At 39.4% G+C, this 27,532-nt stretch overlaps 1 protein-coding gene across 2 annotated transcripts in view; it reads right to left on the reverse strand.

Annotated features, from left to right (window-relative positions):
- The window catches only part of NRG3 (neuregulin 3), a 285,382-nt gene extending 258,068 nt beyond the window's left edge, over positions 1-27,314 (reverse strand). Inside the window, exon 1 of one of the 2 annotated variants that reach the window (XM_019618006.1) lies at positions 27,184-27,314. In XM_019618006.1, coding sequence (XP_019473551.1) covers positions 27,184-27,214 — 31 coding nt within the window. In that variant the 5' untranslated portion in view covers positions 27,215-27,314. Of the gene's footprint in view, positions 1-5,681; positions 5,951-27,183 lie in introns of those variants that run through there. The other variant, XM_019618004.2, reaches the window with a different exon arrangement.
- Positions 27,315-27,532: the final 218 nt, after the last annotated feature.

Consider the following 27,532-nt stretch of genomic DNA (forward strand, 5'->3'; position numbering starts at 1 on the left):
TTTCAGAGCAGCCCTCACGCACTCATTAATAAATGCTACAATTCTTGACATTCTTTTTTCCTAAGTTTGACTGAAAACACGCAAGTGCTCTCTTGTACGTGCTGAGATGAAATGTTACATATAAAGTAGCAATATTCTTGCTCCATAAAGCACTATTTTGAATTCATGCTGAAGGAGAGTCTGTAACTGCTTGTGGGCTGCCTCTTCTAACCAACAAGTGATGGTACAGTTCACACATACTAGCTTACTTCAGTATCAAATCTTGTAAATATTTTATTAAACTGCTTTACGGAAAACGCTCTTTGTTGTCTGTGCTGCACTCGTAGATACATCATCTCAGCTATTAGGCTCCAGAGAGGTAAGTGCTGTCAACCACCACTGAGAACACAGGATCAGAAGCAATATGGAAAGAGGAAGTAGCTACAGAGAATTTATATTAGATAGTTCCTTTGAATGACAGACTAAGGATTCAGGTATGTCTTGTTTCTATTATTGATCCATTGACAACTGAAACTTGAACATCACCACCAAGAGGAGTAACAAGTGCTAACAGAAATTGCGTGCTAATATCCATAGTGGAAGTCAGCTACTCAAGTCATACATTTAGTCATACGTTCACACATTCATACACTAAGTGGGGGAAGTGGTGAGGCACTGGAACAGGTTGCTCAAGGAGGCTCCATCCCTGGAGGCATTCAAGGCCAGGCTGCATGTGGCTCCGGGCAGCCTGGTCTGGTGGTTGGTGACCTTGCACAAAGCAGGGGGGTTGGAACCAGGTGGTCATTGTGGTCCTTTTCAACCCAGGCCAATCTCTGATTCTATTCTATGATGCAGATCATGCCATACTAGAGCTTTGCTTTCAACTCCTTCAGCACATCTATTCCACACATTAAGCAATGCTCATAGCTTCCTCAGTTTTGAAGCTTCCTTTGAAAAGGAGGCTGAGCACACCTGAAATAAGGAATTGCCAAAAGAGCCAAATAAGTTTGCATTTGGTTCCAGCCTACTACTCTTGAGTACTGTCACGTGGTCATCATCCACATGACAACCATTCTTTTTCTTCCCTTAAGTTAAAAAGTTATTAAAAACAAAAATTATTATGGTGTTTATTTTCATTAAGAATAGTGATGGAATATACTGAAAAAAAAGACTTGTCAGTTTTGATTAGGAACATTTGTATGTAAAGCTATGATTTATTTCAATGTGTCACCTACAGAAGGTATGTTTTTAGGTAATAATATCAAATGAAAGCTATTTTCTTGTACTGCTTAGATATCAAATACTGCTATAACTTTTGTGTAAGAGTTCTAAATAAAGAAGTCATCTTCATAAATGAAAATTTGCTCAAAATCATTAAAGCTAATAAATAGTTCTGATCGTTTAAATGAGGACTGAGATGTGAAACTGAAACCAATGATTCAACTTCCACATAGTTCTAAATCCAGTAGTTCAGTTAAGAAATAAGATGCAGCACTGCTAAAAAAAAAAATAATACATTAAGCCACTTAAAAAAATACATGCTAATCATCCAGTCATTGCTACTGATAAGATGAAGAACCTCTGTGCAGAAATGTTCCATTACCTCCTCACTTATTACCGAAAAAGAAAAAATTAGTTATTAACTCAATAAAACTGAGTACTACCACAAGACTTGAAACGTTTGAGACACTTCTGAATATACTGAGTAATAATTCCCACTTACCCTAGCATTTAATCCCTGGAATACACTGGTGTATTTTAATGAGCCAGTACCCAACACATTCTCCTGGGCTAGATTCATAAACAACACAGTATCACAGGCACAAATATCTGAACAGCGTGACTGTTAATTGAAAGCCTGTTCAAGAACTTTGCAGAAGAGGAGAGCTCAGTGCTCAAATCTAGTGAAATCTGAGACAGACTCTATGTATTGCTTATTTCCTTAAGACAACATCTGCTTGCATTTACACTTACATGTTTTTGTGACTAAACTTAAGATACTGTTAATACCACTTTCTTTTCTATTACATCAAGATGGTGTTTATAGCAGATATTTAAGCTTACTTTACTACTACTGTGCCTGATACTTCATATATTATGTTGGTTGCTCCAAAAGTAACACCTCCTATTTATTTCTACAGAAACTAAAACAGATGCAAAGAACACAATAATGCTATTTGATAAATTCTCATCTACAGAACACAACCCTACAGCATAGTCACCACGATCAGTTAAGCGTTTTCACCACTGATAAACAAGAGCCTGCATGCCACACTTGTCAAAAAAAACAAAACAAAACAAAAACAAAAACCAGCAACAAAACTTTGCTAGAAGTTGCCAGTAGAGGTGACCCACTGTCACTGCCGCCACTGCTGGAACGCACCATTCACCACCTCACTGTGCTCACATCCACTGTCTGGTTTCCATCAACATTTAACATGTATCAACAACAAATGCTATTGGGTGCCTTTTTTCTCTCGGGATGGAATTCAGTGACACGTTTACTTCATATGCACTTCCATGTCAGATGCCATTCTCTCAGACTGCCCTTCTGCTGCCATCTGTTACATGGCAGCAAAATGGAACAGAGCATTGCTAGGAAAGTTCAGCCTCAACTGCTATCAACTTCCACCTCTTAAGTAATGGGCCAACATACTAAAATACAAAGCTTACTTTCAGAGCAGCCCTTGTACAACTGATCACTTACTGATAACCAGCTGGTAGCAAAGTTGCAGAAATTCCTCTCTTCTCACAATCTTTCAGTTGTTTGTTGTATGTTCAATGTTAACTAATAAAACAGACTGTGCATAATACAGTTCACTCAGTTAACAGCAAAACACAGGGGCTGCCTAAAATGAACTGCAGGAGACCAGACCTATAGATTTTAAGAAATTCCTATGAAGTTAAAGGTTCTTGTAAAGTTCAACAGGAAATCCCTAGCTGATATTTCCTAAGTTGCGTTGTCTACTGGGACATCCTAAACATCAATATTTAGAGGCTGGGAGTAGAAGCCCACATAGTTCCAGTTCTTTATTTACTATTACACTGTTCTCTTTATTTTGGATCTGGAATAAGCAATTCCTCTCTTCTACAGTCCCTAGTAACTGGCCATTTATGTCCAGATACACGTTCTGTGTGCTTACACTTTAGGGTATATTTAAACCCATTTTAAATAAAAGGGATTATTTTTAACAAGGAAAGCACAGGTGCATCAATGAAGCTCAAAAATATACGGCAAAAAAAGCTGAATGTTAATTAAGGCTACAGACAGTGTGTACATGAGCTTCAACAGGATGACTCAAGATCCAAACTAATTTAATGAAAAATGGATTTTTAAGAAAAAGCCTTACTTGCTCTACTTATATGGTATTGGCAACACCTATTTAAGAATGATTATAGAAACTTATTTTTAGTGACATGAGACATAGTAATTTGCTTTAATTAACATGACACTTATTAAAGATGGATGATTTTTCTCACCTACATCACTGCCATCGCTTAAGCAGTTCACTTAATCTCCACTTACCAGAGCAAATCATTCCTAAGTCACTCTAATCCGAATTGTCATTTAAGCAGAAAATGTCACTCATTTCATAAAGGGAGTATCTCAGATTTCCATCTATATCACAGTTGACATGAGATTTACATCCAGCAACTTGTTCTTAATATGTCTCCAGAATCAAGTTAAACAGTATCCATGTTCAGTAAACATGCAGGTCAGTGCCAAATCAACTCCTAGTTCCTCACACTTCCCAAAGACGCACATACCTCCTATGGGATGCATTCAGTAGTGTAGGTACTACATCAGCTTGATTAAATTGCTATCACAAACAGGAGATAAAATTAACAGGTACTTATTAGCACTGAACCTCATCTCCTTATTGAAAAGTTTCTCTTTACTGCAATTCAGTTTTAATTAGACTTAACAAGACAGGCCTATGAGATCTATCGAAATACAGGATACAGAAGATGGGTGCTCAAGGCATTCATTTGTGTTTAATAGTTATGGTGATATACCAACCACTATGCAGGATATTAGACAGATTCGTTAGGATATTATCTTTACTCTCCAAAAGAAATTTTATTTTTTCATATTACTTTAATATTACCTGCGTTTGCAAATGTAGAATATTCATAAAACCCACTGTATATGAATCTGCATTTTCATTTTATAAGCTTATAAGCTGGTTAAAATACGAACTTCAGAAAAACAATTCATTTTGTTGTCTCTTGTCTGATTGCTACAAATCTTTGTTGTAATTTCACATACCTGCAACAAGGAAACTACTTTCTTACTTGCCCAAATAGGAAAGGAAAAAAAACAAACAAACCACTGAACACTCACATTTGGTGTGTAAACTCTGAACAGCAGGAAAAGGATACATAACTAACAGTACCTTCTGCCAATGCAAACAGTAAAAGCAGAAGTTAAAAGAGTCATTCTCTTGTAAGAGAGGCTCCATAGCCTATTCCCAGCAGTAATTTAATTTAGCTAACCTCAGATTAAAGTCAAGAAGAAACTAAAACTCAGATGTTTTTAAGAGCATTGCCCAGAGTTACTCTGCTTTTAACTACCTTTGCTAAAGACTGGAGTGTACAAACTAAAGTCTAGCTTTTGATGCAAGTTAGATCCCTTCTATCCCTTTCACAACTTCTTGTTTTCCCTGACTTTGCAAGAAAAAGAATTAGAGGTAAAGCATGAAAAAATAGAGGACACAAAAATTCAGCTCACAGTAAGTGAACGTAAATGCAAGGATAGCTTCAAAACTAATGTCTCCTATTTTATTACGCTGGTCCACAGTGTCGGAAGTAGGTGCTGGTGGTATAGCAATAGAGGCTGAACCTTCCCACCAACATTTTGTTCCATTCTGTTGCTTCGTGACAGACGGCATCTGACATGGAAGTGCTTATGAAGAAAAGGTGTGGCACAAAACTCCTCCATGCAGAAAAAAATGGCACCTACTGACATGTTTTCCCTGACCGGTTGACAAAACTCTATATCTGATCCACACAACAGAGTGTTCTCTCTTTCATGTGAATTACATGAAGTTCAAATACATTAAAAATGCTACACTGGGAAGCAAACAGCTTTATCCGTAGCCACAGAAACTGGTCCATATACTTCTGACTTCACAAGGTGACAGTGATGTCACGTCTCCACATCTCTTGTATTTAAACTGAAGCACACCATGGCTGGATAGAAGTTGGAAGGATCCCTTGTCCATGCAAGTTAAAACTACTGCAGTAGTCTCAACATCAAGTTACTATCTTCATTACACTTAAGTCATTATTAGCAAACAGATTTACCCACTCAGATACAGCACAGAAACTCCCACTGTGTTCTCTTCTCGTTGCTACTACCAGAGAAAATAATTTGTTTGTGACAATCCACAGGGTTTAAATGGCAATGGATTAGGTGAATTTCACAGATACCTGTGTTTCCCTGCTATCAGCTCTCTAGCATTGTAACCCCCTCCAGACACAGGACCATATTCCCATTTGCCACATTACATGCAAGGAATCAACTCTGCCATTACCACAGCAATTCATCCAGACCTCACTTGAGCATAAAAGACCCGCAAGGAAGGAAGGATGAAAGATAAATAAAATGTCATAAAACATAGCCTGTGGGTCTCTGGATGAGCACAGCTGTAATAAGAGCACAAATGACAACACCAAAACACAGAATAGCACTTACTTACAGGGCAATCCACAGGCTGCTCTTCTTTCGTGTTCAAATTGCAAGGTAGGCTTCTGCCACGTCTGCTGCAGCAGCTCTCTCTCCATTAGTAACTTCATCCCTATTTCCACCTCAGGGTAAAAAAAAATGCCCCCCAAATCCAAAGACTGTACTGCCTACTGAAAGCCCTCCCTCAGGTCAGGCCTCCAGATCAACCCTGTGACCATCAAAATTAGGACTTACACTTCAGAGAAACCAAAAGCCCCTTCTTCCTTTCTCCTGCAGCGGCAGGCAGCCAGCAGCACTGCTGGCCCCGGCACCTCACAGATATGCTCCATAGCACTCATCTCCCAGCTGAAGCCAATGAGTAGTTGGCATAAGCATTATGAGGTAATAAAGGGCACCAGTATCTGTACAGAGGCTATTAATGTCACCTGTGTAGTCCACCTCCCTGTGCACATGCTCAAATAACCAAAGAGACAACTGGCACACCTGGGTGGCAAGGTAATAGTCTAGTGAGGCAAAACGTGCTGGCTATCAAGGTGAGGAGGGGAGAAAAGCATCCATCATTAAATTTAAGCATTTTGAGTAGGTGACTGATCCAAGGTTACACATAGCAGTTAGAGCATGAAGAACGAGGAAACATTTGCATACTAATATTTTAGTAAAATTAACTGGAACACACAGTCTTCTCTCACAGCAGCCTGGTACATCCTGACACACTGAGGCAGAAATTAAATTCTGTCTGCATGAGGGGAGATGTTAAGTATGCTCAACCCTCTTTCACCAGAAAAAAAGGTTTATATTAAAGCTTTCATTGAGTGAAAGAAGCAGCACTTAGCTAAGTGTCCTGATGGTTACTATCTCCAGCAAATTTTGGAGCTAGAAATAACTCCCTAAAGAAAAGCCCAATTTGGAGCAAACCCGTAAGAAACAAATACCCAGCTAGAGCCAACTACGCCATTTACTGATTAATTACGCCTGCTATGAATGGGCAGACCTGAGCAATCAGCTTTGCTCAGGGGGTCTGGGGCCATTGGCCCACAGCTGTGCTCCTCACTGAATTAAATAAAAATTATTAACAATAGAAGTTGTAAATTCAGACTCAAATGTAGTTGATTTGGTATGCAATTTTACACCCACCTAGAACACTCCCATCAAAGCACTTAAACTTGCACTTGAATTCATAAAAATCCACAACATTCCAAGGAAATTTATGTACTTACACATAGGTGCCCATATGAACATACAGGGATCATTTTTTGTTGTTTTTCTTATTAATCCATTAACAAAGTCCATCTACTCTTCATCTTTACATTCACACCTAAGAGTAACTTAAGTACACCGCTTATCAGAAACAAGTATGTCAAAAAGATTTTTACTGTGGGTAAATCAACATGAAACTCAAAGATAAAACAGTTATTGCTCTGGCCTGCCTAGTCTCAGTCATCATAATACATTAAAATATACTTAGATCTTTTCCATACTTCGTATCACTGTATTACACAGATTACAATATATGAGAACTTCAGAGTTATTACATCATTCAATACATTAAGAAAACAGGATCAATTCATTTTTAAGTTATAAGAAATATTCTGTTAACTTGAAGCGTTAAGGATGCAATACGACAATATTATCCATAAAGTTACTCATCCATAAAAGCTAATACCCAGAAATGTCTTCATAGAGTTGATAACTCTCAATTTTAGAATAAATTAAGATAAAGGTATCAGACTACTAAAACTTAATATATACAATTTTATAAATACATAAATATATATACACACATAATATATATATACATAAATACAATAAAATAACATACATACATATATATATGTATATATGTGTGTGTGTGTGTGTATATATATATATATATATACACACATATACATATATAAATACAGTCAAATGGGTAAGCCCAATTTCAGTGTCTCAAATCGAGGCTGTAGTGCAGAGCCATGCAGAATGTTCGCATTTTTAAGATCTATTATTAGTATCATAGTTTTCATTAGGTCATTAATACTGAATTTTTAAAATTAATTTTGGGGATTGTTTTCGCCTTCAAACATTTTTATAACCAGAAATATTTTGATATTTGTATGATGTTCTTGTTACACAAGATAAAGCATTCAGCTGAACCATGCTGAGCCACCTTGACGGCTATCTTCTCAGGTCTCAAAAATAAAAAGCATTCCTACACTCACATTCTGACCTTAATTTGCTATGCAAGCGTTGTATGTGTCTTCTGTCTGTGGACTCATGTTTCTATTCACCACCTTAAAATGAAAGATAACTACAGCTTAACAATGCATTAAGTGTAACGTCATAGAAGTTTTGCATAGTTTTTGTGCCATGACCACCTTGCAGGCAAAGCTGTATTCAATACCGAGACTGGAAACATCACTCGGAAATTGCTGAAGGAAATGCGACGCAGTTCACGCTGCTTCTTAAATAATCATTTCCACTTTCATCGTAGTTTCCGAAAACCGCAGATAATGCAAACACATTTTTAAATACTAATGAATTAATTCTCTGAGCACTGCAATGATGTAGAAAACAGAGGATAAAGCAAAATAGTGAGAGATTGTCTCACTTGCCTCAGATCAGAAAGGCCAGTTTTGGCACAGGCTGCTGAACAGCCTCCTTCCTACTTGCCAGTTCAAATCAGACTATGCCACCCACCACAGGGCTAAGAGGAGCCGGAAGCACAAGAGTGAAACAGCACAAAACTCAAGGTACGAGGACTTAAAGATGATCAACTTGTAAAGTGCCTATCACGCTCTGTAAAGCTGGAAGGTGCTCACAAGAAATTCTGCCACTGAGATTGCTGGGGTAAGGAATTTCGTTTCTGTTATATCACTTCATATATTTGCACTGATCATTAGTAAGATCCGGTAACTAATGTTTATTTGTGCGTATATAAAACAAGTTACCTGGATTAAAGATGACCAAGCAATTCATACACTGCAAGTACACAACATGGATTTCAGAAAGGAAAAAAGCACAACAGAGAAAGGCATTAACCAGGCACAAAACTCATTAATATGTAACATGATTATAATATTTTCTGATGATTTTATTTTTCTTAATCTCATTTACTTGAGTTGCAACAGAATTCCAGAAAATCACATATTGGTAATTCATACTAACAGCTTGGCTATAGCTGTAATTCCATCTTAATTTTCATTAATTTCTAATCAGTGCACATATTTGCAGAGTTAAAGCATACATACAAAAAGAGCAATGAATTTGCTCTCAGATGTTTTAAAATTTTACCCTTTTTCATGAACTGTAGGATTTTGGCACATTACTTTTCAATCAGGATGATTTCATTCGAAGTAACAAGGGTTACTTTTACAGGTGACCCTCATTCATCATACATATCACAAATAGTATCTCAAATAGCACACTAAACATCACTAACAGGATTGGTTACAAAATCCATAGAACAATTAGTCTTCATAGATTTTTTAAAGCCATAGATTTTAAATTCATGGCTCCATTGAAACTAGATGGTATCATTTATTAACTGAATAGTTTTTTCATTCGTACTTACTATGTTTGCTCATAAATTAATGCTTTCAGAGCAATTTAAAATGTAAATTGATAGGAATACACCACGTCCTGCTGAAAACACAATGACGTATTAAATGGATGTTTTGTTCTCCGAGGAATCTCATTTTGAAATTACTGTTTTGAGAAAGTTCAGGAAACCCTTTTTTGTCACTTCTGACAGACTAAGCAAACACGCCTCGCTTTTCAGAAACAATTTCCCAGCATTTGGTGCTCACATGGACCTCTTGATATGAATGAGGGAAACATCAGGTGAGCACTGAAATGGCTGATGCTATACTTCAGTGTTACAATACTAACTCTTAACGCCAAATTTCTCTACCATGAAAGAATGCAGGAAGCCGATTCATAATGGAAGATGAGACTTTCAAACAACTTGTATTCCTCTTTCTAAAATTATGAAATACTTAATTAAAAATTAGACAAAATACAGGATTTGCTTCATGCTATTACTTGACCCAAAATCTCTAAACACTGATAAAAGTATTTGTTGAAACAGAAACACAAGTGTATAAGCACCTTGGTATGCAATCCTAACAACAGCTGAAAAGAACAAACTGAAGTAGTGAGAAGCTAAGTATGAGCATAATGATAGTTATAATGTACTAAAGATGTGGAATCAACAGTCATGACCGGCAAGATCTCTCTTTTCAAAAGTTGCCTTCTCTATTTTCATGGATCTTTATAGGTGAACAGGTAGATAGAAAAAAAATGGTAAGCCAGAACTGAAAGACTGAGCCTTTCCTCTTTACTCCTCTCTTTGTTTCTGCTTTTATCTACTCTTACCCCAATTCCATTCAACCAATTTGCTTTCTTTGAGCCCCTGCTCTTCCTCAGATCCATCTTTTTTCCCCCTCTATCCACGTCTGTCTCATTATCTAGCCCAGATATCTTTTCTAAAATGAAAGAATGCCGTTTGGCTCATACGCAACACGTTCTCTGCTGCAGATCTGACAGATTTGAATAAACTACAGAGGGAATCCTGACAGAATTAACTAGGGCTTACCTCTGCCGTGTAGTGGGGAGGATGAGCAGAAATAATTGCAAACAGATGAAGCCCTAGCAATAGGAGTCTCTACTACAGAATTTCTTCCATTCATAGACTAAATCTAAAACAACTTTGACGAATGATTTTTCTTCTGCATCTATCACATTTTACTCTCCCTCAAAGACAGCTTTTGAAGTTCGTGGCTTGACACTACAGTATATCTAGCTTTAAAAGCTCACAGAGCTGGATCAGAATCAATATAGACGTACAAGGCAAAGTGCTGATCCAGCACAGGCTCAGCCTGCTCATTCAAATTCATTCTGAAATGGTCACGGAGTAATTTCATACCAACCTCTGCTGAATGGGATGTCACAATAACATTTTTCTACAAAGAGACATCACAGATTGAATCCCACTATTAACTGAGGCAACAGCACAACCTCTTCGCTTAATAATTTGGCAAATCAATTATTTCATGTCCTCATCTAACTTCCTCAACTTCGCACAGTAGCGTGCTGTAGAATTACATGGAGTAGCCTGTTCCCAGGTAGGATGGTAACACAAATGCTTCTTCAGCGAGAAAGCAGCAGCCCAAGTCTTGTGGGCCCACGTGTGCAAAGAAGCTGAGACTGTGAGGGTACATGTCCTTGGAAGAGCAGGGTGAAGCGCTAGTCGTCTCTATTACTGGTATTCTCTTGATAGGTCAATATCCATTCCCAACATCTTCTCATTTCTCAGCCCTGCAGGAGTGAGCTGTTGCTCACCATGAGCATGCCCTAACTTCTCCCTCCGGAGGTAGGCTGGAGACGGCATGCTTCTAAAACAAGCCAACCTATTCTTGCACTTAGTGCAAGTTTAAGAAATATTGACAAGAAATCTTTATGAAGACCTGAGAGAACAATAAATTTGCTTTCCCTAAGAAAGAAAGAAGAGATAGGAAACAGTGATAATTTGCACACTATGTCTGTAGGCTCTGATATCCTGGTTGTAAGAAGTGTCAATTTTCTGTCGTCTCCTTTTATAAATACTGAGACTGAGTCTCAGTAACATAATTTAGTTTTATCTAACATGTCTTTTCCATCAACTGTCTCCAAACAAATATCACAAATAATATGTAAGCAGTTTTACCTAAAATGAATAGAGTAAAAGCATTGCAGCATAGAAGTGGCATTCAGCAAATGCAGCTAGAAAACAATATGATTCAGTTAGAATTAATATCCTAAACTGATGCACAATGAAAACAAATCTCCCATCAAACCTACACTAGGCAGCATGTTCTTTCCACTTCAATAGAACAGCAGAGCAAGCTGGAATGCTACACAGATGAGAAAATGAGCTGCTACTGGTTCCTTTCCTATTCATATTCTGGCACAAAGAATATAAAAATACTGACTTAGCACTCTGTACACTTTTTTTAATTCCTATTTCCACCCCCTGCTTTCCTGAACCCCCTCTTCTCTCCTAAGAGAAAGAAAAATGGCCTCTCAAGCACGTCAGATTACAGCTAGTTTAGAACTGGGGAAGGGCTGGTATGAGCTCAGAACAAGTGAACTGAAAGGGGCAACAAATATTCAGGCTCTACCAGTGGGTAATTCCACAGCAAAATTAGGGAGCCCTAGTCCCTCTTCTCTAGTTCAGTTACTGAAAATAAAAAGCAAACAGCAAAAAACCTTCAAAGATCTGTTTTACATTTTGCATCAAGAAAGAGGTGGGTTTGTTGCTTTTGCCTCTTCATCAATTTATAAGCAGAGATCAGTGAAAAGGAAAAAAATCCAAAAATTACCATTACCTTATGGAGTTGGAATTATGATTCAGCCTTTAATAAACTGATTTCAGAAATCACTATAGTTTGCAGTCTACACCTCTCTTCAGTTCCCGTCGTATTGTGCAGATAACACTAAATGTATGCCAAGAATAAGAAAAACATTTTTATGTTTTACACTGTTCTATTTTTTCTTCACTTTCCATTGATTGCAATGCTCTTTGCTATGAATGCTACAGAAAGGACAATATGTTTAATGAAGTGTAGACAATTTTCCAAGATCAAGTCTAACATCACACATATCAGTGCTACCCGGACCGGAAGCATGACAACAAATTTCCCTCCTGCCCAAGCATAAGGGAACAAAGCAGAACTTCACCTTGTGCTTATTTTGCCTACTTAGTATGCAAGCAGATTGAAGATACAGAAAGTTCACTTTTTTCCTACAACTTCATGCCATTTGTTTTGTCTGTTTTAAAACTTATAAATGTAGCAAGTGAGACCAAAAGTGTATTGATCCCAATAGCTTGTTTCGGAAGCAGTAGAAAGCTGACAACAGAAGAACGTAACAGAAAAAGGCTATAGATGTAACAGTGATATACGATATAGCTTCTTCATGCAAATATTGTGGAGGAAAAAAAGGGTCGGCTCACGAAGATAGATAGAGCTTTAGCAAAACTTCTGTCACAGTAGGATTTGTGTAGTATAATTTTCAGGCTTCGAAATGCAAGTGTCTACATCTAAATTCGTTGCTCCTGTTATCCTTCTAGTCAATTCAAGAAGCTGGCACTAACAAAGCCTGATCTGTTTTGGGCATCTGAAGGGAAAAAAACAACTGAAGTTTCTAACATTATTTTTTTAAAACCATATCTGATTAAGTTTTGTAAAAGAAGGAAACAAAGTACAAAACTTAGGAACTTATGAAAGAATAATAATAGCTATTACACAACTACAGACTTGGATTGTGATTATAGGATCTGGACTTAAACTTGTCAAATTCCTCCTCGTCAGCACTTGTGATTTATTCTAGGTAAACAGCTCATACAGTTTTACTAAAATCCAGACCAAAACACCTAGACAAGTGAACACAGATTAATGTGTTTAACCTCTCATATGCTTAAAAAAAAATTGATATTACCCCACTGGAGAATCTGATGGTTAAAGCTGAAAAATAGATTACTGTGAGGTGACCCACAGTGCTACAGCATTTCAATAATTTCGTTCCTCTTCAAGAAACCACATAAACATATGTTTAACTTCAATCATAGATCATCTTGCGGCTTTCATCTGGACCTAATCATTAACCATAAACACATGCTTAAATGCTTCACTGAAAAAGGATGAGATTACTCACACACTTACAGTTAATTGTATGCTTAGATGTTACGGTGGCCTCTTGGCAGGCTATGGCTGTTCAAAGCAGAAATATGCTATAATACCCTACAACAAGGCCCTACTATTATGGCCTTCTTCTCTATTCTTAGTAAGTTGTGTGCAATAGGTCATGTAACACCATTTCTGCATGGAGCTCTCCAGTGAGAAGAGACCAAACTAAGTCCTTTCAAAAAGTACCTTTAGTAAATTGGTCGTATTTCAACACAGTTACTAACACTGAAAATTACTTATTTCCCAGTAAAAATAATAGTAACTATTAAATTTAATCAATAAGTCTAATTGTTAGACTGCAAGACTACACTAGTCCGATCAGGTATTACTGGGAGGTATAGTCAGGAGACGGCAGAACCACGCTTCTAATACATACAAAGACTGCATGTCATTCCTTCTGCCTTATCACTTCACATACTGTATTTTTGGCCCTCATGACTACATCGTCTCAATGTTCCTTAGAGCATTAGAAGACACACATTACGAGCTCATTGCAGAAGGCTGAAATCCAGTTCCAGAGAACTAATTCCAGTTGAAAACGTCTATCCAGTATCAAGTCCTTCCACTTCGAACATAAATTGTTATAAAAGGACTGAAATTCCTACATCTCTCACAATTTCATATCCCATGACATCAAATGGTTTAAACCAGTAAAAGGCTGGAAACCAGTACAGGGACAGTCTAACAAGCATATGAGTACTTGAAGAAGAAAATAGGATCTGTAAAACTAATAGAAATCAATATTGTAACGCATCCGTTTGGTTTATAACTGCTTACAACACGTTGCATTTAGCAAATAAGCCACTTGTCATAGCTGTTCATGCACTTGCTGAAGTACTCCTAGTAACTGGATTGCTGTACTGTAATGCAATGCTGTGCAAACTGTCATGGTTTTTTACAGCTAGGCAAGTAAATAGGTTTTGATAAATGCCACTACTTGTTATGAAAACAAATATCACTTGTCTCAAGGAACAACCACTCTGGACTATGTCCATCACTGGAAAAGATTTCCACATACTGTCTCAGACTTTTGTCACAGTTGTTAAAAAAAACCACTAATTGCTTCATGATGCTTCTCAATCAGAGCTCTCTCCATTTCACAGTATCAAAGCACCAAACAAAAAAAGTATGTTAAGCATGCCCTTAAAAGCAATGGATTTTGAGTACCAGTTTTACATTCATTAAATCATAAGTACTTTTTAGTATCTACATTGGGATGAATAGTTTTGATCCTGTTGTTAGTCTCATTTCTAAAGCTGATTATAGTTCTTACATACTGAAGTAACTCCAAATGTAGTATTATTTAATAAGAAGTAATCCACAACTAGTTCTAGTATAGTCATTTGGTTGTTTCCCAGAATAAAAGGAATATATAAAATCTGATGGCCAGTTTTTATCAGTACAGTTCTGTAGTCACAATGGATCATAGAGGAAAAAAAGGCGGCACTTGCAATGCTAGGTATTAAAGTATATGGAGAGCTAAGGAACAAAAGAAATCAACACCATCCCCTTGTCCCCAAATTTTAATGCAATTTTTGAGGTCCCAAAGCTAAGAAAGGCATTTCACTTTTATGCTTAGCAGTATATTGGCTACAGGTAAACTTCTCTTTAAAATATGATTGTGATATGAGTGAACTCATTCAGACACTATTTTCTGAAAGTTGGGTTGCTTCTGTACACCAGTTTCTTCGGCAATCCCAGCAGGGGTAGACACAAACAGAACCTGCAGCATCTTTCTTGGTCTTTCCTATCCAAAACTCTTAAGGAACATAAACATCATGCGGAGGGAAGCCTGAATTGCCTTTAGACTTCCTACTTATTTGTCACTGCAGTTGTTTGTAAATGAAATCTCTGGAGAGAATGAGACATGTTAGACTGCAAAAATAAAGAAAGGACACAACTGAGGAAAACGGAAGCATCGTCCCTTGGAACGGCTGTAGGGCACAAAAAGGAGGGAGTACTACTTAAACACAGACTCCCGCAAGGGGGTAACTGCTCAGAGAAATCTGATCAGTGGAGAAGAAAACAGAACAGTAACTAGTTTGACTGTCTGAATCATGAGCAGAGTGCAGCAGCTCAGGGAACGGCTGCGTGTGGCATGGAAAGCCAAGCCATGAGATGGGCATGGCTGGGAGGCAACTGAAGCAGACAGGCTTCAGGGCTGGTATTCAGCAGAAGCATCTGAAAAATATATTCCACTTAGTTCTCTTTATAAAGACACAAACAATCTATTTCAAGCTAGTTATTTGCCCACACCATTTCCACTAGGGGGAGAAAAAACAGGAACGTGGACACAGACTATAAATGAAACTGATGTAACCTACTCACAGAAATTTTACCCTGCTAAAAAAATAAAATCCACAACCACCATCATTTTTTTCAAATTACTCTTTGTGCAAATGAAGCTCCAGCAGCATTCCAAGCTGTACCTCCCAAATTATCAAAGCAAAGCTGCAAATAAATAAATAAATAAAATCTCTATCCATAAATCATTCTTGCTCTTTTTTCCATGAAATTCTTGCTCCACAAACACATGCAGATGCCTTAATTACCCCAGAAATCCTTAAAATGACTTCATACTTCAGCATTATTGTTCGCAAAACTACAGGCATCTTGATTACTAATAACAAAAGAAATAGATTAACTTTCTGAAATAATCTGAAGTAATTCACTTTCATTTAAATATATACAGAACACTCCAGATCTGTCTAATATGTTTTAAAAGACACTGAAAATTAACTAAAAGATCGTAAAGCCTTATTTATTCAAGTAGAAACCCAGGAAAACACCCTCATCTAGGTAGAAAGCTGAGTCCAGTTGCCCCTCTGCTGCCAAGGCTTGATTTTCTGCCCAACCCCTCCTTTTTTTTTTAACCTTAAGTTAGTAACTGAGTAAATAGGCACACCTGCACTGCACTGCGCAGGTGTTGGAAAGAGAGATATGTAAGAACTATAATCAGCTGAAAAGGAAGGGAAAACTACAACACCACAAAACCAAAATCTCATGAAGGGTGTAAGATGGAGAAAGGTAACCTCCTCACTAGTTTTTCTATCAAATCTGTGGTTTGCCTTTGTACAATAGCACATAAACTAGCTACAGAAATCCACTGTGGATACATAACAAATGGAACTCTGATTTCTGATGACCTGCAGTTTGAGGTTTAGTAAGCTTACAGTTTCAAGTCATGGCATGCATTTTTTTTAGCAGATGACGTGGATCCTGATGGAATATCAATAGCATTTGTTGTACACGTGTCCTTACGAGGTAAAGCAGCTTTCTGTCTGTCAATCACATTACATCTGCCTGGTATCACCACTCACAGCGCTTGCTACTTTCAGATATTTTGCTAGTGCTCTCAAATGTTTTGTTTTCTGATTCTCAAACCTCCAAGTTCCACATTTCAGACCTCTTTCCAAATCTAAAGGGATAGCAGAGCATGTGCCTGTTAGTGATGACAATCCCAAATGAAAGAAAGCAGCAGGCTCAAGTAGCACGTTGGCACAGCGCACAAATGTAAGGACTGAAACACCAGGACCCTTTGCTTCCATTGCTACAGTCGAACAAACAAGGGTGCTTCGGCCTGTAAGCTAAAAGCCTTCTTCCATTCCCTTGGCATTTGTAAACACAGTGAAGAAAGTAAGCACATGAAGCATTCATCACAATATGTGTTCTAATCTGGCTGTCCTCGCTGAGCAGTGAAATTCACATTTCTAGATCAAATGTGTTCTTACTTACAGGCTGCTGTACTCAGCCTGCTTTCCCTGTGAGATACTAAAAACCAGGCCTGTATGACGTTTTTCTGTCTGAAGGACAGTAAAGAGTGACTTAGTCACCAGCACCAGATCAAGTCTGCCCAGAGAACAGTTCCTCCAGAAGAGGCAGTATCAGGTTCTGTTCTACCTGAAAGTAAAAGCCCTCGTAGATGGAATAAGCAAACCATCAACTGATATACGGGACAAACAATTTTCATAGAATCATAGAATGGCCTGGGTTGAAAAGGACCACAGCGCTCATCTAGTTTCCACTCCCCTGCTATGTGCAGGTCGCCAACCAGCAGCCCAGGCTGCCCAGAGCCACATCCAGCCTGGCCTTGAATGCCTCCAGGGATGGGGCATCCACAGCCTCCTTGGGCAACCTGTTCCAGTGCCTCACCACCCTCTGGGTGAAAAACTTCCTCCTAATATCTAATCTAAACCTCCCCTGTCTCAGTTTAAGACCATTCCTCTTTGTCCTGTCATTATCCTCCCTTGTAAACAGCCATTCCAATATGAGAAGGGAACGTACAGACAGGAAAACAGGAAGGGGAAGGCCACAAAATGGTCTCACCAGAGCCTTCTCTTTTCAAGCTGAACAAGCCCAACTCCCTCAACACTTCTTCACAGGAGAAATTACAAACCCAAGGTACTTCACTGAAAAACCTTGCGCTTGTAGTTCTGAACAATACCTAGAGAATTTGACAGCCAGAACTCATAAAAAAGGCAAAGCCTACGTAAAACCAGCAATATTCCTTGCTTTTGAAATCACTGATCTTTTAAAAAGGAACAAAAAATGAGAAGCATTCTGTAAGTTTACACTGGCCCAAACAACTCAGATAAAACGCAAACAGCTAATGAGAAAACAAGCCTATCAAAATCTTAAAGGCAAATAGGGATCAAAGATTGATTACTTAGAAGAAAACTTGAGCTTTTAAGCTTTTCATGAGACCAAACCCAAATAATTAAATACTTCACGCAATATCAGAAGCCTTGCCAGGCTTCCTAAAGCTTCCCTTCCCTGAGGAGAACAGGTGCATGCCAGACTCATAGTAGCCAGCCCTGCCATTAGCAAGCACACACAAATAGGAAACAACAAAGTCAGCAGGGAAAAATGGATTTATAGAAAGCAAACAGCAATTTCCCCAATGATATATATTACGTCACTCCAGGTTTTGGGCAGTCTTTACCTTCTCTTGATGCACCAAGTGCTTTTTACTCTAGGAAACACGCAGGGGGAAGGTGTCTTTAAGTAGGACGCTGATATATTACAGCTTGGGATGATAGAAACATGTAAAACACACCTTACGAGAGTGTGCTTCTACTTGCATTTTTCTGATTAATTAATAACTATTACCTGCAATCAGCTAAAGAAATGAAAAATTCAAGAAAACATGCCAAACTGATAAAACATTTTTGTTTCCTCCAGTGCTGATAACTATACCTATAAATATTCTTTTGGCTAAGCAACTAAAAGTTAAAATAAACAATAATTCAATCTATCAACACACAAAATACAAGAGAACACATTTTACTCTGAGGTACAGAAAAAAGGCAGATACATTTGTCATGACAGAAACATCTGAAGTCTCATAACAAGCACGATTTACTTGATAATTCTATGATTCTTACTAGCAGAGCTTCTACACATGAAAATACTTAACAACTGGTTTGCAAATTTATTTCAAACACGGGGACAGAAGGTGATCTTAAACTCTTCTGTCAAGTCTTTCAGAAGTTCTTTGCTCTTTATCTTGAAATACAGCAAATCGTACTTGGCACAAAGATCTGTTTTGGAATTAATTTGTCATGGCATAAATTGAATCTTCTGTGATACTTTTTGCAGTGCTTGACATTGGAAGCAGTGCCAAAAATGAATGAATTTTTCACTAATGATGTCTTTCAGCTCAGGTGACTGGGAACAAAATTATGCATTCTCCATCACTTTGTGATGGTATGGCTATGCTGGTGTCAGCAGTCCTGCACTTTTACTGCTTTCCTATTTCTTTTGTATGTAAATCTCCAGAAAAATGAACAAGGAGCTATCAGAGTGTTTGATAAGTCTCCGCCAGACATGAAGTGTGTTTATGCTCATGAGGTACGTTTTATCCAGACTTCGAAGGAAGCAGGTGCCTTACTAGTTTAGCTTAAAAACTCACGTTGCTTTGGAAGAGATACAACTTAAGAAACATTCTTCTGTGCCAGATGCTGCAGAGGGTATTAAAGAAACCTATCCTAACAATGCAACTCCCTGAAGAGATTATTTTCTTCACACACTGTCATGCCCCCATCACTTGGTTAAACCCCTGTCCTTGTTCACCAGGACAGCCCTTATAATATGAACCATGGCTTTCACACAGATGTTTCCTCCCCTGCTTCCAAGAGGATAATGTACCAGACTCTCTTCATCAATTTTTGAAACTGTTTATCCAGTACTTTTTGGCTCACCTCTTCACAGCCTAATTCTAAGCACGCACAGGTGAAACACTTCCAGTGTGTGGAACTGAGCTGAAAAATTCTGCAGCATTCCATCAGATGACTTTGGCAAGCTGCAGAGAGCATTCATGCTCCACTGCTGCTGATAAATCAGAGTTTATTTTAATACCTCCTTATTTAAACAATACCAGTGCTCACGTTGAAATCAATGGCATGCAAACAGAACATTTCTCCTTTGACCGAGACATTATATCACCCCTCATAACCCAGGTGCTCCTCTGCAGGGCACTGCTGACTGCATCCAGTCCAGAAGTGTTTACAAGCAAATATACAAAGCGTGCATGGGAATTGCTAACCTGCTGCTGGAATGCAAAATCCTCTCAGGTGAAACAAAGCAATTACTCAGCAGTGCCCAACTTACTCTATTTATCACACCTAATTATTTGAGGTATTAACCAATGTTTCAACAAGGTGATTCATAGTTCTTTCAGAGGTGTAATTAAAACCTTGGCTCTGAACTGAGTTAGAATATCAGGGCCATACCCTGCCCTTGTACCTAAGCTTTCTGGAGAAGCAAGCGGGCACGTGTAAAAGCACACAGCCACACTGAATCCGTGTTTAATATATTTCCTGGAGGCTAGATCGATGGCGTGTTGAATCCATTTGCAGCTTGCTTCTCCCAAAGAAAATTAGACCCTATTAGAAAAATAACAGAAAATTCAGCTCATTTATTTCAACTCTAAGAGAATACGTTCCTCAAAAGGCACCCAGAGCAGCAATGCCTGCCAGAACAGAAGAGAAGGCGCTGGCTGGGCTCCAGCCTCACGAGTTGAAACCAGCTGGAGCCCAGCTGAAGCTGCCCAGACCCTCCATACCTGTGCACAGAACTAAGTGTGCCTCAAAAGAAACAGCTGCCTCCGGAGGGCATCACGAGGAATTCACTAACACCGTGTGCTTCCTGCTGTGCACTAGGTTTGTCCCAATGGTACAGGATGACCAGCAACCAAGCACCAGCCTGCGAATCTATAGCTAATCTGAACAGAAAGCCAGAGATGGGAGTAGTGCTTAGTATTTCCCAACTGCACTGGGGTACTATGCGTGTTCGCTCTTTAATTCAGTAGTACTTATGCCCCCATAGCGTAATTTTATTTCTGATTTGTTATATTTCAGCTTGAACCAAGCCTCTGAGAATGAGAAGTTGCTATTTCTCTGTATCACGCAGTTGTTGTCCTGACCATTTTATATTCACACTTTATTGATTACTGTGTAAGCCATATTCTCCAATTTTTAAATTACACACGTAGTAGAGATGTTTCAGTCTTATCTCTCTGACTTGAACTGAGTACAACAAAGGAATAAAGATTTTTTTCTTTAAGGATGATAGCACAAAGGAACATGCTGACAACGTGGCTTAGATCTGCTTAAAGCCACAAGTTCATCTTCTGGCATCAAGAGTGAGTTGAAGAACAATCATGCCATTGGAAGGCTGCACTTGACAGAATGACACAGCATCTTATTTAAGATTTCGTTCTTTTTGAAAGACATACTCATGTTTCTGCTGTCATCAACCCAAAGCTTCAAAAAGGCAAGCTTATATATTAAAACAAGTTCACGTCTGAAAAACGAATGAAACAAAACTCAGAAGATATCAAAGCACCAAGTTCTCTGCTGTGAAAGCATAGTAGGAGCCATGACAGGTCACAGCACTGAAGTCATTCAACTACAGTGACAGAAAATCTGGCCTAATGCAATCTAGCATTTCTCCAGAGAAAAACACCCCATCCTGCAAGGTGTCCTGTATCTTTTTGATATCTTCATGTCTCCAGGACACTCAAGTTCAAACCAACGTCAGCACTACAACAGCCTGTTTCCCAGGGTGAATATCAGTGAAGCATTCATGATGTGAAAACCTAGCTGCCTTCAGCCTCATGTTGGACACTACAGCACGCAAAGTTACTGGGCAAGTCTGCCCTATATGGGCCTTAAGTGTTATTCCTAACACATTTTTTTCTTCATTTCCTTTTCACTCGACCTTCTAATAAGAAACAAGCTCAACATCCTCTGGACATGCAAAGCCCTTCCAGTCCAGTTCAAAGTTCCAGCCCCATCAAACTCCCTCTGTATTACAGTACAAATCTCTTCCTTTGCCATTATGCAGAGACTCAGAGGAGAGCATGCTTAGTGCAGGTCACGCAGTAACATTTGACTCCTGTTCTAATCACTGTGATGTAACCCCGTGTACAATTCATATTGAAAAGGAACAAGGAAGCCCTTGCAAACACTGTGGGGCTCGGTGCCTTGCTTGCTCCCAACTCGCTCTGAGAGTCCCTCCCTGTCATTTGTGCTCAGCACTAATCAGGGAAATTCAGGGCCAAATCAATAAGAAACATGTCCTGCCTCTACAACTTGAGCAGAAATAGCCACATCAATACAAAAAAGAAATAAAAATCAATTCTTCTCTCTGTAGCTGCATACGATTAGCATCAAGGAAGACTAGACACATTTGACTTTTAAAGTAAGTTTTAAAAAGGCCCAAAGAACTCCCTACTGGTCTGATATTTATAAGATTAGCATGTTTCTGCTCCAAAGTCTTTGACAGTACTAGAAAATACCTACTTTTAAACATTCTTTTCTTGAAAATATCTTTACCTTTGTTATTTTGACATATTTTTGTTACCATAACCACATAAAACGTCGAGTTCTTTCCATGCTAGTACTGTAAATTGAAAGCAACAGCCATCATTAGCCCTCCACTTTTCCACCACTCAACTCAGACTTATTTCCCTGCCAAACAGAAATGAAAGCAGCACTAACAGAAGAGAAGTCACGTGGCACGGCCCAATGAAAGCACTGCATGCTATGTGCAAGCAGAGCCCACAGCCCCTCTCAGAGGAGGTTCCCAACATGCACGCTGCTGCATTCCCAGCAGACCAATGGACGTGCCTGTCAGGTAGGACAGAGCCTACTGTCTTTAGTTCTAGACTTCTAGATGGCATCTGCATAGCATTCCTTAACAGGAGAGAGAAGGCTGCAGGTTTCACAGCGGAAAAGGGAAAACAAGAAAACTACTACTGTTATAATAGATCCTTATTTAATTAAAGGGACATGCTAGCTGAATTACGAATTTATGCTCCTCTGGCAAGGAAGCACTAAGGAAAATTTCTGACGTGGCAGGGAAAAAAAAAAAATACAATGACAAAAGAAACAATTTCTTGAGTTAGAATGTCACCCTTTCAGTGAGTTCCTTATTTTTAAACTCACATCTGTTCTTCACAGAGAAGCAATACACAACAAAGAATTACGTCTTCAAGACAGCTTACATCGTAATGAAAGAACAATAAAAGCATTGCAATGAGGTTTAAAAGGCAGGAAAGTAAAGCATTTCATCCTGCATATGCCAGGCTGAGCGTGAAACCAGCTGAACAACCTGCCAGGGCTGCCTTCCCTGCCTGCATGCAGAGCACCAACTGCATTGTCACCAGGATAGGCATGTTGCCCTTGCCTTTCTCCTAATAAAGTGCATCTTCACAGAACTGACTGCTGTGCAACATCACACTTCAGTAAGCAGCATCGTCTATTTGTTTTCTTTCTGCCCAGAAAAAAAAAAATAAAAATTTTCAGCGCCCTTCACTCTTCTCCTTGCTACATCCCCTCCTTAGTTTGAAGTTTCCAATTATGGGAATTTCACAGTCACAGACATACATTCACACCCCTACTTTCTGCAAGTAAACCATTTTAATGAACACTTAGGCAGATGTTGACTTCCTATTTTCTCTTACTCTACTCTTACTTCTCTTTTCTCTGCTAATCACATATGCTTTCTAACAGAAGGCAGTTATTACCATTGTTTTCTAGATGAACACCAGCAAGCACTAACATTCAAAAAAAGCAGAAGAACTCATTGTCTGAATTTACCACCAAACCCCACAATTTCTGGAAATGTTCATGGGTAGCATTTTCAATTTTTTCAAAGATATTTGTACATATCACACTGGATCATAGATAACAATATATAAGGATATCATTGAAAGTCCCTTATAATTGTATTATGAAGTGATGGGATATATCATTTGATCCAATATACTTCACTGATTACATAAAGGAAGATAAATCATCTAAATGCCAAATGTAGTTTTCACTTCACATTCATCTTGTGTGTTTCCTTTATCACAAATTTTGCACGTGATTAAATTTAACAACCAAAAAAACAAACCACCAAACACAACCAAAGTAAAACAAAATAGTGGTGTTCAAGATCCCTAAAAGCATTTGCAGAATATCACAAGTTTCAGCATACTTGATTTCAATAAGAATTATTTTTATTTAGACATAGTGCAGCTCCCGGAACAACTCGGTCACATAGCTGCTGAGCAAGGAGAAGGGAACAACAGAGCAACTAAAAGATAATCTGTTCTTTCTTTTAACTGAACCCAGAAATAACACAAATTTGATTGTGGCAATTGGACACTGCAATAAGCAGAGAGAAATTAACTAAGATATAACGTGATAGACATCAGTTGACAGGATACAAACCAGCACAGCCCAGGAGCTTCTAAAGTCAGGGAGCTGATGAAATCCAGAAAAGAAAGAGAAAACAACGGGAAGATGTTCATGACCTCAAGACAGTGAGGAACCAAACAAGAAGCCCAGAAGCAACACCTAAGACCTCATTATATCTCTCTCATTTATTTGCTCATTTATAGTAGACATTTGAATTCACAGAATCACAGAATCACAGAATTGTAGGGGTTGGAAGGGACCTCTAGAGATCATCGAGACCAACCCCCCTGCCAAAGCAGGTTCCCTACACCAGGCCGCATAGGTAGGCGTCCAGGCGAGACCTGAATATCTCCAGAGAAGGAGACTCCACAACCTCCCTGGGCAGCCTGTTCCAGTGCTCCATCACCTCACCGTGAAGAAGTTCTTACGCACATTAGTGCGAAACTTCCTATGCTGCAGCTGATGTCCGTTTCCCCTCGTCCTGTCTCTACGTACCACTGAAAAGAGACTGGCCTCACCGCTATGGCCGCCACACCTCAGGTATTTATAAACCTGGATCAGGTCCCCTCTCAGTCTTCTTTTCTCAAGGCTAAACAGACCCAGTTCACTTAGCCTTTCTTCATAGGGGAGATGCTCCAGGCCCTTCACCATCTTTGTGGCCCTCCGCTGGACTCTTTCCAAGAGATCCCTGTCTTTTTTGTACTGGGGAGCCCAGAACTGGACACAGTATTCCAGATGAGGCCTTACCAGGGCAGAGTAGAGGGGGAGGATCACCTCCCTCGACCTGCTGAACACGCTCTTCTTAATGCACCCCAGAATGCCATTGGCCTTTTTGGCCACGAGGGCACACTGCTGGCTCATGGCCAACCTGTCGTCCACCAGGATGCCCAGGTCCCTCTCTGCAGAGCTCCTCTCCAGCAGCTCATCCCCCAGCCTGTATTGGTGCATGCAATTATTCCTCCCTAGGTGTAAGACCCTACACTTGCTTCTGTTGATCCTCATCCGGTTTCTTACTGCCCAGCTCTCCAGCCTGTCCAGGTCTCGCTGAATGGCAGCACAGCCTTCAGGCGTGTCAGCCAATCCTCCCAACTTCGTATCATCAGCAAACTTGCTGAGGGTGGCCACTATCCCCTCATCAAGGTCATTGATGATGATGTTGAACAAGACCGGACCCAGCACAGACCCCTGGGGGACACCACTGGTTACAGGTCTCCAGCCAGACTCTGCACCACCAATGATGACCCTCTGCGCTCCGCCAGTCAGCCAGTTCTCAACCCACCTCACTGTCCAAAATTAATGTATCTTTTATGCACACAAAGTCAGACAACAGATGACTGGGTGGAATAGAGAATCAATGTATTTGCTTTTTGAAGTGTCACACCAAGCTCCAACAGCTCTCTACTCTCCATAGCAATTTTCTTGTGTACTTCTTAAAAACAAAGTAATGACTGGACCAAAAGCATCTTGACAACCACTTGGCTGAAGTAACAGCAGTTCTCAGCTGATGGGCATCCTGGTGTAACACACTGACCTTACAAACTCATCATCTTCCCCTCATAGCATGCAATGAGCCTCAAAACAGAAACACTGTTCAGTAAACTGCAAGATTTTTATCTAGGTTCAGGACAGTTATCTTGAGACCGATCTGCAGTGAGAATATGATAAGACATTTCCAGTGAAGTCAGTATTGCCTGGCTGAAATAAACCCCAAGACCTAACAAACACTTAGAACACCGACAATGTAAGTACCCCGGAAATACCAGAAAAAACAGACATTCTCATCATCCTCCTCCACATGAAAGAAAATAACAAATTGTAGACTTGCAACACTTAAAACAGGTCTGCAAGAACTGCGTTTTTAGTAATGGAAGGTAAAATATAGCTATACACGATTTTTTTAACATTTTTATATGAAGTATTTAATGATCACAACTTTTCTTCGGCTTTCTCCTTACTTGCTCACAGCATCTTTCACTTGGAAAGAGAGCTTAGTTAAACTACCAGTACATAACTACTTCCAGCAATTTAAAGTAAAAAAAAAAAAAATACTCAAGTATTATAGGGTTCTTACAAAGCACAGCATTAACAAATCACCTTTCTACCAAGACCCCACAATTTATAAATGGAATCAACAGGAGTCTGTTTAATTCCTATTTAGTGCAACAGCATTTGTTTATCAAAGAAACAACTCTTATTCTAAGCTTCTTATCTCATAATTCTCAGAAAGTGCTTGTAGCTTTAATATTTAATGTCAGGAGGAAAGAGACGGAGTTATAAAATAACCACTGCTTCATTACTCATTTCATGAGGGTATGAAACGAAGATGCAGGGACGTACATGGTAAATTATGAACAGAACAACTGGTGTTGCGTTCCCTGAAATAAAACAGTTCTTATTATAAAAACAATTTAGTTTTCATCTCTGGCAATTGCGCTTCAAAACTGGTTGGGATCATAAATAAGACTAGGTATATCAGTGATATCTAGTCTTTGTCTCACACTGATATCAGCTCATTATACAACATGGGAAAATATATAGGCTTCTAATATTCTGACAGCAGTTAAATTGTGACATTTCCTATGTCAAAACTGAAAGTCAACACATATCCACTGCAACCTGTACTGAAATAGACCTTGATTAACTTGCTTCCCTTCCTTCCAATGTATCGACCGCACCACTCAGCTTGGTGTCACCCGCAAACTTGCTGAGGGTGCACTCGATGCCATCATCTGTGTCACTGATGAAGATGTTGAAGAGCACCGGTCCCAAGACTGACCCCTGAGGGACACCGCTTGTGACCGGCCTCCATCCAGAGAGCCATTGGTCACAACCCTTTGGCTGCGTCCAGCCAGCCAATTCCTAATCCACCAGACATCCTTCAAATCCATCCCTCTTCAGATTAGAGAGAAGAATGCCTTGAGGGACCATGTCAAAGGCTTTGCACAAGCCCAGACACATGACATGCATTGCCTTTCCCCCATCCACCAAAGCCATCACTCCACCATAGAAAGCCACCAGATTGGTCGGGCACAATCTGCCCTTAATGAAGACACACAGGCTATTTTGAATCAACTCTTAAGCTCATAATGTTCCTCTCCACTGAGAACCCCAATTCACATACCTAATTCATTCTCCTCCTCCCTGGTGTCCATCTCCTCCTGATGCTCTGCCCACCTGCCGAGCAGCCACTTCCCTGTGGACAGGGCAGCACGTGTCACAGCGAGGGCACTGTGACACAACCACCCTGCACAGTATAAGAAGCGCTGCTCCCTGGGCAGAGAGCATTCGGTGCTGAGCAACGGTGGGAGAGATTGGGAGAGCAGACTGAAGGCAGAGATTGCCTCTGGCGCCTTCTTAGCCCACAGCGTGGTTGAGGACTGTTTGGAATCCGTCTGCGGCTGCAAGCACTGAGCGGTAGGCAAAAGTCCTTGAGGCTTGTCTGGTGCCAGACCTCGCCTCCCCTTCTTGCT

The sequence above is a fragment of the Meleagris gallopavo genome, chromosome 8 (assembly GCF_000146605.3).
Source record: "Meleagris gallopavo isolate NT-WF06-2002-E0010 breed Aviagen turkey brand Nicholas breeding stock chromosome 8, Turkey_5.1, whole genome shotgun sequence".
Lineage (NCBI taxonomy): Eukaryota > Metazoa > Chordata > Aves > Galliformes > Phasianidae > Meleagris > Meleagris gallopavo.